Source organism: Mobula hypostoma, chromosome 29 (assembly GCF_963921235.1).
Source record: "Mobula hypostoma chromosome 29, sMobHyp1.1, whole genome shotgun sequence".
In the NCBI taxonomy this organism is placed as follows: Eukaryota; Metazoa; Chordata; class Chondrichthyes; order Myliobatiformes; family Myliobatidae; genus Mobula; species Mobula hypostoma.
This window is the reverse complement of record NC_086125.1, coordinates 17003668-17017984: the sequence shown is the minus strand read 5'-3', so window position 1 is coordinate 17017984 and position 14317 is coordinate 17003668. Positions and strand designations below refer to the sequence as shown.

The window sequence follows — 14317 nt, the reverse complement described above, 5'->3', positions numbered from 1 at the left end:
TGCCTAGCAGCAAGAGCTGCCAATCATCCGGTGTCCCTCCACCGCCAATCATTGTCTCCTTCAACGGCAACCCTCGGAGTCCGTCTCCTAGCAGCGGCATCTGTCAATCATTCGCGCCATGGGCGGGTTCCGCAAACCGAGCACGGCTGGGCCGTCCATCAAGCCCACACCCGCCAATCCAGGACGAGCTGGCAGCCGACGAAGGCAGCAAAGCCACCTCCACCAGTAAGACGAGAGACCCGCAGCTAGGGGGCGGGACGGCAAGGTCTCGCTTGAGCGCACTTTTTTTCCTGTGGCTCCCGCCGTCAAAACAATCGGCGACGAGCTGGTGCGGGTGCTGTGCGCTCGAGCTGCGAGCGGCGGTTAAAATTCGAATTGCTCCGTCCTTCGGCTGGCTTGCGCTCGCGAGCCGCTGGGGCCAGTCAGTCGGACCGGCCGCTCCGTCCTCTCGGTCTGTGACGGGGATCTTTGGATATAAGCCGGCGTGCAGAAAGGAAGAAAAACAACCCGTGACATTTGGCGCGGGTGCTGGGTTCTGTGTGTGCGCGCTCGGGGAGGCGACTTGCTTGGGATTAGCCCGCCCTTCCATTCCAAGCCTCGGCCGACCGGCCTCTGGCTCTCTTTGTGTGTGTGTGGGGGCCGGTGTGTGATGGAGGACCAGTCCCGGCTGCTGCAGCCTCACCCCGGGGTGGCTCTGGCGGTGCACTCGCTGCCCCCTCACTCTCAAGCGGACGGAGGCGACCCCGAGGGTCGGAAACAGGACATCGGCGACATCCTGCAGCAGATCATGACCATCACTGACCAGAGCCTGGACGAGGCGCAGGCCAGGTCAGTACTGCGGGTCTAACCAACCTCGGCAGGAAGGTCCCCTCCCCACTTCAGTAACATGACAGTATGCTCACTGAAAGAAAAAGTTTATCTCCAGTTTTAAACCAAACGCCATTTTAGAGTTTCATGCTGAATAAAAAGTAAACTATCAACTTTCTCCAATCTCAACAATTCACTGACTCTTTGTCCAAAGAAACTTTCACTCCTCTCACCGTGTACTCTGTACATGCCAAAGGAATAAAATACATATCAAGTATTCACAATTCTTGATGCATTTTTTAAGGAGGGAATGAACATCGGTCGATTTTAATTTTATAATTCTCGCCGATAGGTCACACTTTATTTTAAATCTACTTGGACGTATCAAATAATTCAGTCGTAGCCCATAGTGTTCAGGTTTTGATATGGAACGCTGTTCAGTGTATTGTATGGGTATTACTATATGGGGGCGGGAACTGATTCTAGTTCTGGCTTGTGGTTTGTCTAACTCATTACTGAATTTAATAAGGGACATGTTTTGCAGTACAGTAGTGGAAAGGGGATATTCGATGACCTGGTAATTCTAGACTTAATTCATTAAGTGTCTGCCTAAATTAGTATTATTGAATGCGCTGCTGGAGGCGTGGAGTTAGTGTTTCAGGTACATTTGGGGTTCAAAACTGAATAAGGTTTAGCCAAATGCTAATTACAGTACATTTGTTTGACTAATGTGCCTTGTAACCCTTTTTAATCAAATTTGCAAATGGTCTTATGAGAACGAGGATGATAGTAGGCAAAGCAAATGTTGAGAAAATATTTGGAACTGCAAGTAATCGGAGTGTAACACAAACGCTAGTTTGTGGAAGCCCGAGTGGTTGACAAAGACGACATAGTAAAAGTTTCTTCAAAACACAGACTTGGGGACTGCAGTTGAATAAGCAATTGTTGCCGGTGAAAATAAACTGATTCCATTATTTACAGTGGAGGATTTTTGTATTGAATTGAGTAGACCTTCGTCGAAAAAAGAATTTGGCGCCACTATAATTTTGAATATTTTTATCATGTGTCCGTATGCGCTCGGTAAGATTAAGATCGGATGAGAATCCAGATTGTATTGAAAACATCATGTGTTTTCAAGCTACAATGTTACTGTAAATAGAGAGTGACAATATAATTGACTTCAAAGAATCACTGTTGGTTATACTCATTTAAATACTTGTTGAATAATTTTTTTGTGGTGTTTGATCTTTTATTTTTCCATAAGAGTTAAATGCCACTCCGCTCTAAATTTATCCAATGTTAGGTGAGTACTAATGTAAAGTTAAAAAGAGCTGCATTCAGCTATAATTAAACAGCACTTTAATGCATCTGCATTTGTGAAGAAAAGGTGAAGATGGAATAATGGAAGTGATTTAGTAAAAGTTGGTTGTCCAGAAGTGGGTTAGTTTGTTAAAATCTATATGTATTTTCCCCCATAATTTAGAGCAACATGTGTTTTACTGGTGTCACTTACGGCAGACTATGTAGAATTGTAAAGAATTTTCTTAAACTTTTATGCAAAATGTGCTTCAAAATTGAACATTACTCCATTTATCAAAATCTACTGCTGCAGATAATTTTAAAATTTAAAACCTCACTTAAGATTATAAAGTTTCTAATAAGTGTGTATTTTAATATATAAATTGTAGTATAAGGCAATTGTTCTGGTATATATGTTTATAATTAACGTATATTCTGTGATAATTGCACTATGATTTTGATGAGAACAAAGGTGCCAAAAGAATCCATAAATTGTCTTTGCACTTCAATCCTTTTCACTATTTGCTTTATAGAGCAATTAATTGATTACAAATTTTAATCAACAGATAATTAATCTATTCATCAACATCATCTGGCCAACCAGTATTGGCATTGTGACCAAGATGGGATATGAGATTAGGTAGAAGAAAATGAAGTGGGGCCAGGGCTCTTTAAGGTTCAGCTTTGAGGCATTGCAACCTATTTACACCCATTGTTCATATTGTTTTCCATAGAAATCTACTACATACAGGCATTAACAAAATATAAAGAGGCTCTTTTAAAAATAGTAACTAGTTTAATTTGTATGATATATAGAAGTACACAATACATTGAGCTCATTTAGTAAGATGTAATATTTATAAATTTCAGCTTGCTTTGAGTACTTAACTGACAGCTCACTATGGCAATCTGCTATCAGTTTTTCAGAAATGTCAGGCTAAGAATTGTGTAGGATATGAAATGCTGAACAATGTCAAATATTGAAGTCCGTGTACTTCTGCAACTGGAATGTAATGGCTGAATTTGGACATCCAATTTTGCTTACAATCCAAATAGATTGCATGTTGTACTTAAATTGTTTTAGACTTTAACAGTATTCCTGACACTTCCTTTGAATAATCTGTTGTTTCAGGTTCTTGTACGGTGTGTAGTGTTTTATGATGAAAAAATATTTTGTGTTCTAGTTGGAGATCTTAATAATTTGACCAGGCCTATCCACATTATTAGCTTTTTTTATGGAAGTATATAATTTGTTATGTCTTTATCTGTGCTATTATTACTGAAATTAAGTTCAGCATATGACTCTTATGATAGGTACATTTAATGTCAGAGAAATGTATATGATATATATCCTGAAATTCTTGCATGTTTAATAATTGTTCCTTTAGGTAAACACGATTTTATTTTCATTCAATTACATTGTGGTCAAAACTATCTTGTTTTGTGATCTTTTCACCACCAGCTTTTTAGTTTTGGTTATTTGTATTAGGCATTTTGATCTTGTTTTTAATGTTTTCCCTGAAAGGTGGAAGATTGTGGTTTAGAGAGTTTACCACAATATAGATAAATAATTAATGCTGGTGAAACTAACTGCACATTTTTTAAAAATCTGAAATTATATTTGATAAAACTGAATTAATTTGAAGAATGAGTGTATTTGATGTGTTTTCACTTGAGCATGTCATTTTATAGCAATTCAAATCCTTTTTAATGAAAAGTGAAACATAATGTTGATGTATTTTGAAAATAATAAATAGAAAGCCAGTTAGTTGTGTAGCTTTCAACAGTAGTACTGCTGGAGTTTTCTGCTGGCTATGTAAGCAAATGTAAAACAAAGGATAGTTAATTCACTTTCTGAAGCATTTTAAGGTGCAGAATTGTATTGTTACAAAGAAGAAAACAATGGATTGGAGATTAGATTTTGATACATTTATGTTGTAGAAAACTAAACCAAACCAAGTTGAATGGATGGTTTGTATATGACTTCTGCATGGTTTTAACTTTCCTATTGGTACTGGATTTGTTAGTACTATTTACTATTGTGTTCTAACACTAGCATTCTTTTTATTTTCCCTGTATTTTGTGTTTTTTTATATATATTTTGCAGTCAGATTATTTTGTTGCTAGTGCCTATGGCTATATCCAGTCTATTTCATAGGCAGCATGGTTTTGTTGTGTCTTTGCTTGAGACAGTTAGCTGCAAGATTTGAGAAGCTCTAGTGGGAAATGTTCTTTATAAGCTTTCTATTTTCCTCTTTCTCCAAGTGTTTTTGCTGTAATGGGCAGTAGTATTTGGTTGAAGAAAGTACATTTATTTTAATTGTCCACCAAGAATGCTGTATATTAGACACTGCCATTTAACAACTTTGTACCATATAAAGGGAAACATTGTATTTTTTGATATCTTTTCAAAAGCTCTAGTCATTGTTTCCTTTCCTCACCCCCCCCCCCCCCCAGTGTTTCGTATCTTGCTATCTAGTTGTGGAAAAGACCTGCCAGGTATAGGAGGAATGCTTACTTGTGATTGCATTTGGGTATTTGATTACAGTGAACCAACAGAATGGATTAGGAATTATTTGTACAATTTTGTTATGATATTGTTCTCAGTTTTCTTGCTTTGTACCCTAACTTGTAGTTAGAATCCTTTGCAAACATACCATTATTTTGCTTTGTCTTTTAAGTTGTGTCCATTGTTCCATATTGTTGAAATACAGTTACTATAACAGACCAGGCATGGTTTGGTTTAACTAAATTTTTGTAGATTTTCTGTAATGGGATTTGTATAGATATAGGAGTTGTATAAGTTTAAATGATAAATAATTAATGTCATGTAGTTGCTTAAAGTCTGCTAAACTACAATTTTAAAGTGCCATGATTGAATCTGTATATGAATTTTGGATATGAATTTAGAAAATAGCTTTGTCCTTCAGCAAAAACATTTTGTAGTTTTTTTGTTTTAAAGATCCTTTTTTGTGGAATTTGTATAAGGTTTATGAATGTAACAATCTGAGCAATAGCAATAAATAATCAACATAATTTAAGATAAATTGCTGTTGGAAGTAAGACAAATTCTAAGATAAATGGCTTGAAATGAAATGTCGGGGTTTTAAGATTATATTCACCTCTGATTACTAGGTGTAATATTTTCCAAAACTCCTCTGTTTTTAAGTCGATTTTACCATATTTAGTTTCTTTCGGTCTCTGTATAATTTATCAGTTGCTTATGGTCATGTTCAGCAAGAAGATTGTTTGCTGTAGATGGACCAGCTTTATTGACATTTTATTATCAAATTTAGTTTAAAGTTCCATAAGCAAGATATGAAAAGGTGTAGTTTTTTGAGTCTTTTGAAGTCTGGGAAATTTTTAAGTGAGGAAATCCAGTTCAGAACGCAATTAATGCTTTGGTATGTATCAATAGTGTGTGCAATTGGTTGTCAGTCACTGATGAGCAGTTAAATATTTTAATAGCATGTTTACTACAGCTTTAATTGACGATTTTGACGATGTGAAATTTATTAGAAAGATTACAATATTTTTAAAAGATGTATAATAGGAATTGGAAGTCGGGAGCCGTCCCATGTTGTTATTGAGTGTTAATTCAATGCAATTTTTAGGGGTCTAACCGCTGCCTGGGGAAACTCGTTCGTAATTGAATGTCAGTGTTTCACATTGATGTTCCCAATTTTGTGCTTCGATGCAGTATGTTTTGGGTGTTTGAAATCGTCGTTTGCCATTCGCAGTTTAGAAGGCGATCCTAATGTAATTTTAATTATTTTGCAGGAAACATGCGTTAAACTGTCACAGGATGAAACCAGCTCTTTTCAGCGTTTTGTGTGAAATCAAAGAAAAAACAGGTACTGTTTGCGAATGCATTAAACATCTTTTTGCAACTGAGAATGAGTGAGATGCATCTCGCCATGTTAGTTGTGTCAGAACTGTAGAAGTCTCGGTGCGGTGCCGGCTCCTGTCGATCGCCTTCGGAGCGGTCCATCACCTTATTGACACTTGAGTCGCTATTTGCTGTTTGCGACTTTGTTAATTTCTTCGATTTAGTTGTTGCGATGCAAATTTTTTAAGCAATATGATCTCGACTAAATCGCTGAAAATAGTGCTTTAAGCAAAAGTACTAGCGAGACCCGCAGTTTCTTCCGACTAGTTGAAGCTGATTGCGTTGAAATTAGTTGTACTCACTTCCTATGATTAATGTTTAAAAGTCGCCATATAGGGAGTTGAGCGTTTTTCTATTGCTATATATAACTGATATGATATTGTGTATATTCATGAAGAACGAAGGCTGTGGCAACGTAATGTGTGAAAGTAGGAAGACAGAAAAGGATCGTTGGGCTGGAAATGGCAGATCTAGCAAGCTTTGTACGAGCACAATAGCAGCAAAAATCTCAGGACAAAAGCATCCCCGTTTCCTTTTATTATGCGACGATTAGCAATCATTTCACAAAGTTTGTGCTTTTGTATGTTCTAAAGATCGTTAATGAGTCCACGGAGAAGTCTTTTTAATTAGTTTGGGCACGGAGTCACGATAAAAGCAATTGCTGTTTTCAGGCACTGTTTAAATATTTTAAAAGGTCAACATTAAAAAATACATTGGGAGAGTATTTTTCTCTCTGAGGAATATGTAAAATCCCTTTTTTGGATTGGATAGACAAGACATAGTGAAATAGAAACTGGTGTTAAAACACGTATGATATTCCACAATAAATTATGTTTAGATTTTAGTGACTAAAATTTGCAAACCCAATCCAAAGCACTCTTGGGTTCTTGGATTACATGATTGTGGTAGCTTTTTATAAATGGAACCTAAATGATAGCTCACCTCATGCAGAAAAGAGCTTTTGTGAAGTTCTGGTAGGGTTGTGTCAACACTGTAGGAAAAGTTCAAATAAATTTGGGTAGATTCAGAAAAATAATTGTATTCTTTTGCAAGTCATCTAATAGAGTTTTGCTTGGAATTCTGTAAAACTGGAAAAATTCTGTGGTGGTCTGCAAAAGTTTGTGGCAATGTTATCTGGCAACTCCATGCCAAAATTATTTTCAATGTTGTGAATCAGCTGTCTCAGTTTTGATTAGCTAACATTTTTTTTGTTGAACTGTGCCCTTAAAATTACACACAATACTTAATTATTTTTAAGTGCAAAAACATTTCAAATTACTGTGTGAAGAAAGCTTGTTTAATGTGAAATGTTACTTGACGCTAAGGAACTTAAAACTTTATTTCTTTGAATAAATATTTAACCAAAAAATAAAATCTGTATTCTGCAGCAGAATTTTGTAGTTCAAACTTGCTGTTAATATTTTATTTCTCTGTACCTTTAGTCATATCATGAAACATTCACACAAACACTATATCACCAACTATGTAAATTGAAAATCAGCCTGTAGCAAGTCTGGTTCTGGCAAGTTGCACATCTGACAGCTTTACCAAAAATTCTGTTCTTCAAAATTAGTTTAAAAAATACCATTCCAGTATTTGTGTAGTGTGATTTACTAATAACATGTCTTTTTGAAATAATAAAATTTAATCTTCATGCATAGATGGAATAATCATTTTCCAGCAAACAGTTATGCAGTCTAGCTGGCTAACTTGAACTTTGCAATCAGCCAATGCACTGGGCAGAACAAAGCTTATTGCAGAGAGTAGTGGTTAGCATGACACTATACACCTTTGGGTGACAGAGTTCTATTCTGGTGTCCTCTGTAAGGAGTCTCTGCATATCCTTCCCGTGGAATGAGTGGATTTTCTGTGGGTGCTCTGGTTTCCTCTCTCAGTCCAAAAACGTACTGGTAGGTTAATTGGTTATTGTAAATTGTCCTGTGATTAGGTTAGGGTTAAATTGGAGTTGTTGGGGTGAGGGGGTGTTGCAGGTGCGGTGTGGCTCAAAGGGCAGGGAGGGCCAATTCTCTGTTTCTCTAAATAAAATTAAAAAAAAATCTGCTGGAGGGATGTATTTGTAGTTGAAGTTTTAACTGAAACAAATTAAACTCCTACACATAAAAAATGTACTGATGTCTTCAGTAAATTTCCTCCAGAGGTTTCATGAAGGTCTCTTAAGTGTAATGAGTTAATAGATTGGCCTCTCAACTCCAGTCACCTGAATTCAACACTGAATTACAAAATCCTGTGTGGAAAGGGTTTTTGATGTTTTTGAATTAATGAGCACCATCTAACCATAAACAGCTAATCTAATATTCTATAATTTGTCAATTTGCAATTCTGCCTAAGATGCCCTATAACTGCTATAAAAATGGAGAACTTCATACCATATGTGCAAGTCTGGTTGGAATTCAAACAAACTAGTGGAAATCACAGATGTTTGGGATTGGTGACAAAATAGTTACAGGGTCATACAGCACAGAAAATAGCCCCTCAACCTACCATGTTTATTACTAACAATCAGTTGTCTTTCTGCTAATCCCACTTGGTCTCTGGCCAATTTAAGTGATTGTATAGACACGAAGTTGTCTTTTTTTCTTGAAAACTAGAGGACATAGTTTTAAGGTTAAAGTCAAGGTTATAGTCATATGCACAAGTACATGTACAAGGTGCAGTGAAAATTTTACTCACAATTACTTTCTGAGGTGAAAGGTTTAATAAGAATCTGGGGGCAACCTTTTTTTCATAGCTGGTGACAAATAGTATGGAATCTCCTATCAGAGGAAGGGCTTGAAGCAGCTACATGAGGTACATGCAGTAAGTATGTGGCCAGGTATATGGATGATAAATTTTAGAGACATGTAGGCAGAGTATTGAAAAATGTGATCAGTTTGAATATTCAACTTGGTCAGCAAGAGCCAAAGGGCCTTTTTCCATGCTCTACAATTCTATACTAAAATGTTATAGAAGTACCTGCCTCATCCAGCCTCTTGGGTAGTGGGCTTCAGATCCATCCATTCTCACTGATTCCACTTAAACTTATTTTCCCACTTACCTAAAGTTGGTAAGTTTTAGATTCCTTAAGTCTTTTGGTGGAGAAAGGAGTAAGTTAGTTCTCCACCGCTAGACTTGCTGAACACGCTGTTGTTCCATATACAAAATTTAAAGAATAGCACTCTAGCTAGTATTATTAAATGTGTGGTACCAAATTAAAATGTGGAAATCACGGTCTTTTCAGCTTAAGGACAAAGAAGTTGGAAGTTGCAGAAAATCCGTGAATGCTGCTTAATAGGTCTGTTCAAAATGTACCTTTATTAAATACTGACACAATTTCAAGGATAATCTGCCTTTTCTCAGGTCATGACATGTGGCATTGATTTATATCAACCAGTATCAATTTGGATAACTTGAATGGGACACTTGTGAGGCATTCCAGCAGCTTCTCTTAAGCTTCTAGCACCTGATTATTGTTACTGGACTTACTCACAACTGTATAAATTGATAAGCTTGACCATGCTGTTATACTTGATGGAATGCTCTTTCAGTGAAAAAATGTTCTAGTTCACATATTCCCATTCTGAATATGAACAAGTTTCATTTAGCTAGCTTCGGTACTGCCTTGAAGGATATGTGAAATATCTTATCAGAATACTTCTGTAGTGTTAAATCATATGTGATTTTTAAATAGCATGGTGTTAGTATTGAATAGAGGCAATGCAGGTGATTTCTTGTGCTACAGATGCTCTAAATTTAAAAAGGAAACGTAATATTCTTGACATGCACAACATCTGTGGAAAGGGTTACCATTTCAGGTAAATGGCCATTTGTCAGAACTGGTGGGGGAGGGGTGCTGGGGGAGATGGAAGGAAGTTTAATTGTGCCCTTCTATTTGATACCAAGCAAACTGATGAGCTTTTCTAAGGAAATATTTAAAATTTACAGCAATTTCTGTTTATAAAGATCAATGATCTCAGATTGTAGTAGCAGGGTGCTGGCTACTGGACTTGAAGTAGTAATAACTTCATTCTTCGGTGTTCAGGATGGGAGATCATTCTGATTCTTTTAGAATGAAAGTATTTTGCTGATAGCTGTGTTGTCCATTGGTGGTTGAATTGCTTTGAATAGACTTTTAGACCAAGCCTAAATCTATATTTCCATTTACTTACATTTTAAAATTTGCTAAAAATAGATCTTAGTTGACTCTTAAATATCAGACTGGCATGTGGCATGGAGAACAATTTCTTTCTAGTTTCGAGTCAATTTATCAAATAAATGTAAGAGTCAAAATAGCTTTCAAGAACTGTGTATGTTCCTATACTTGTTGGAATTCTTGAGTATATAATTGTAAGAAGTTGTACTGAATATGATCAAAGTCGTGTTTCTTTTGGAGGATCCTATTGAGCTGGATTTTAAATTCAGTTAGGTGTCTTGGTTCAGTAGAAAATGTTGAAAATATTTTTCTTGGAATTCTTTCATTTTCAGCAGTATTGCGAATGTATTAGGAATATAATAATGGATGCTGTAATTGATTTGTTGCGTAGATGTTTATATAGTGAAGTGTACGGGAGTTAATGTTGCTATTTATAGCAATGAAGTAACAAATAGGAAACTGCAGCAAATGTTCTTAGCATTTTTTGGAGGACTGCTGCCCTAGTAATGAATCAGATGTACAAGTTTGTAATTCAGACTTACAGCTGCTGAGATGTATGCTGTTTAATGGGTCAAATTTCTACATAACTTTGTGTCCCTGCATTCATTTATAGAGTTGGAGAGTGTGCAGAGGAGATTGATGTTTCCTGAGATTCAGTGTTTTGGTTCTGAGGAGAGATTGAAGACTCTAGGTCTGTTTTCCTCAGGGCAGAGAAGGTTAAGAAAGGACTTTGAGGTATATAAAATTGTTGGGTATAGATAAGGTAGAAACCTTTACCCCATATGAGAGAGAGAGAAAACTAGAGGGCATAGAGTTAGGTAATACATTTAGAGGAGATTTGAGGGGTGGTTTTTCACCCAGAGAGATGAGCACTTGGAAGAGACTGCCTGAGAGAATAGTAGAAGCAGTTGCTTGCCAACATTTAAGAAGTGTCTAGCTGAGCACTTGGATTACCCAGAAATAGCAGGTTACAGGCCAAGGACTGGAAGATGGGATTAATATCGAAGGTTGTTCACTGGTTGGTGTAGACATGGCAGACCATTTTGTGTAGTTCTGACTTTGACTTGTGTCAGGTTTGGTGGACAAGTCTTGCTGACTCTCCACCTCTGGGAGTCAGTTCGTGAGGCCTGTTGAGTAGACTCCAGTTGTCATAATATTGTGAGTCATCCCTGGGACATCACTGACAAAAGGTAAAGTTGGGGCAGAGCTTTGTCTGTTGTCAAAGTTGTGAAGTAATTTAACAGTTTTAAGTGTCTCTAATATTATTCAGAAATATAAAAACTACTAAAATTAATGTGAATAATTAAAAGATATTTCAATATTTTACAGTTAAGCAACTTACTTTGATTAGTTTTTAATGATTTTCTCATTAAATATGTAGTAATTTGACTTCACTTTTTCAGTGGAGAAATATTCCCATTCAGGTCAAAAGGATCTCTGATCTTGTAGCAGGTCTTGTAGCATGGTTGGATACCCCAAGAATGGAGCTGTCTTACTGATTGAATTATTTAACTTATTTCAGTGTATTACAATACTACTTGCTGTTGCACAGAATCATGTTATAATTTTGTGATCTTTTGTGATCTATCCGAGCTTGGCCCAGATCTTGTGGTTATAGTTTGGTAGAGACATCCAGCAAATGCAGGAACTGTGTTCACTGACTTGTAACTTCTTGCATTGGATACTGCTGGAGTATAAAAAGTTTTCAACGAGTTCAGAAATGCTTTACTAATTAAATGTCTTAATTGGTGGTCAAGGGAGAAACTTTTATACTCATTGCACTTTGGAATTATCTACTTCCATTCAGCTGTTTGGCTTTAGAATTGGTTTTCAAAAGGAAAATGGTTAAGTACTAATGGCCATTTGATGACTAAAGTTACCAAGAACTACTAGATGAATTTTATTTGTGCACTGCTAATTGTTTTTCTATATTTTAGTAATTCTTTAAACTTAAATAGTATGTTTGTCTGTGGAAACAGTAAATAGATTTTTCCTAATGTACCTTGGTGATCAATGGAGTTACACTGATTCACAAATGTAAATTCTGCTAAATGGCTGTAAAATTGAGTAGGTTTAATGTTAGCAGATTTTACATACATTTTTACATACAGCTTTAAGTATTTAAATCATCTGCAGCAAAGCTAGTATGATTGGAAGCACACTAAGTTATTCTTGGGGTAGTTAACAAAAATGTTTTTGAGCAGATATGCAGACATTGCATGACTGCCGAAATTGCAGGACAAGACCAGGCTGAAAAAATGTGTGTGCTGTCTGGGGAGAAACAGTTTTGTGGAATTATAGAATTCCTCAGGAGATGAAGTCTGTAATTGTATGAGATGCAATTGCATGTATGATGGTCTTACTCCAGAGGAATATATGAAATGTCATTGGCTTGGCATTAATTAGATTAGATTAAATTATGAGGACACGCAGTCCTCTTATTGTCATTTAGTAATGCATGCATTAAGAAATGATACAATATTCCTCAGGTGTGATATCACAAAAACACAGGACAGACCAAGACTGAAAAACTAACAAAAACTACATAATTATAACATATAGATACAACAGTGCGACAATACCATAACTTGATGAAGAACAGTCCATGGCACAGTAAAAAAGTTCAAAGTCTCTCAAACGTCCCACATCTCACGCAGACAGGAGAAGGAAGAAAACTCCCCCTGCAATGCCCGACCATAGTCTGACTCTGAGTTGTCCGAAAACTCCGAGCCTCCGATCAGCCCTCCGACACTGAGTACTGAGCACCATCTCTATCCGAACGATTCGATCTCAGCCTCGGTCACCAGCAGCAGGCAAAGCTGGGAATTTTGGGGACTTCCCTCTGGAGATTCTCGATCGCACAGTAACAACAGCAGCGAACCAGGCATTCCAGAAATTTCTCCAGATGTTCCTCTGTGCTTTCACGTCTGTCTCCATCAAATCAGAATTGTCCACAACCCCTATTTAACAGATATGATATCATTTCACCGGAGAGCTCCACACGCTGCGTCGCACTGCCACCTTCTCCTCCTGCCGTTAGTGAGAGAGAGATTGATGTGCCAAACAACAGCACTGTCTTTTTCAGTTAGTTTAATTTTAATAGGTTATTTTAGATTTTTTTTACTATATAATGAAGAATTAACAGATCTTATGGTTGAGGATCCCTTGGGCATATTAGCCTGAGTTTTGGTAGAAATTCAGATAGAGTTTGAGGTGAACCCCTTGAATTAATAAGTGCTCTCAACTTGAATAAGGGCAATTACAGTGGTATGGAGGTAGAGTTATCTGGTTTATTGCGTAAATAAGCTAAGAAAGAGGGTCACTAAAGAAACTGCAGATGCTGGAAATTTGGAGTAACACACAAATACTGAGGAACTCAGTAGGCTAGGCTGCGAGGTGATGGGTGAATCCAGGTGAGAAGGGGAAGGCAAGAAAGCAAGGTGGAGGAATGGAAGGGAATGATGTGAAAAACTGGGAGGTGATAGCTGGAAGAGTGAAAGGCCTGAAGAAAGAGGAATCACAGAAGAGGACAGTAGACCATCAAATAAAGGGAAGGGGATGGGGAAACCAGAGCTGAAGGTGATAAACAGGTCATGAGGATGAAGGAGGGGAATGAAAAGGGGTAAATAGGCCACATAGACAAGGGAAAAACAAGGAGAGAGTAATTTAAAAAGTGAGTGGAGTGATTACCAGAAGTTAGAAAAATTGTTGTTGATGCTATTGGGTTGGAGACTACCTAGACGGAATTTGAGGTGTTGCTCCTCCTATCTGTGCTACCCTATGGTAGTAGAGAGGCCATGGGCATACATCAGTGTGGGAATTGGAAGTGGAGTTAAATTAGCTGGCCACCAGAAAGTACTGGCTATTATCGCAGATGGAATGAGGATGTTGAGCAGGAGTAGGCAACCTACAGCCCGCGGGCCACATCCGGCCTGTGAGCAAGTATTGGGATACTATACTTATCTGGCCCATGAGCAATTTTTTCCCCCTTATTCTGAGTGTTTCACGTGACCACACTGATGGACATGCATGGTGTCTTGTTACACTGGCCCCAGGCAGACTACCTTATTAATATGTATTAGATACTCTCCGTGCACGTGCAGGTTTTCAGATGGGATCGTTCAAATTTGTAAACAGAAACAGTGTCACTGTGTTTTAACAAGAAATCCACG

At 37.4% G+C, this 14317-nt stretch overlaps 1 protein-coding gene across 4 annotated transcripts in view; it reads left to right on the top strand.

Moving 5' to 3' along the window:
* Positions 1 to 259: 259 nt before the first annotated feature.
* Positions 260 to 14317, top strand: part of pbx4 (pre-B-cell leukemia transcription factor 4) — a 430967-nt gene continuing 416909 nt past the window's right edge. For all 4 annotated transcript variants that reach the window (XM_063035754.1, XM_063035749.1, XM_063035753.1 and 1 more), the window contains exons 1-2: positions 260 to 828; positions 5887 to 5960. In XM_063035754.1, coding sequence (XP_062891824.1) covers positions 650 to 828; positions 5887 to 5960 — 253 coding nt within the window. In that variant the 5' untranslated portion in view covers positions 260 to 649. The remainder of the gene's footprint in view (positions 829 to 5886; positions 5961 to 14317) is intronic.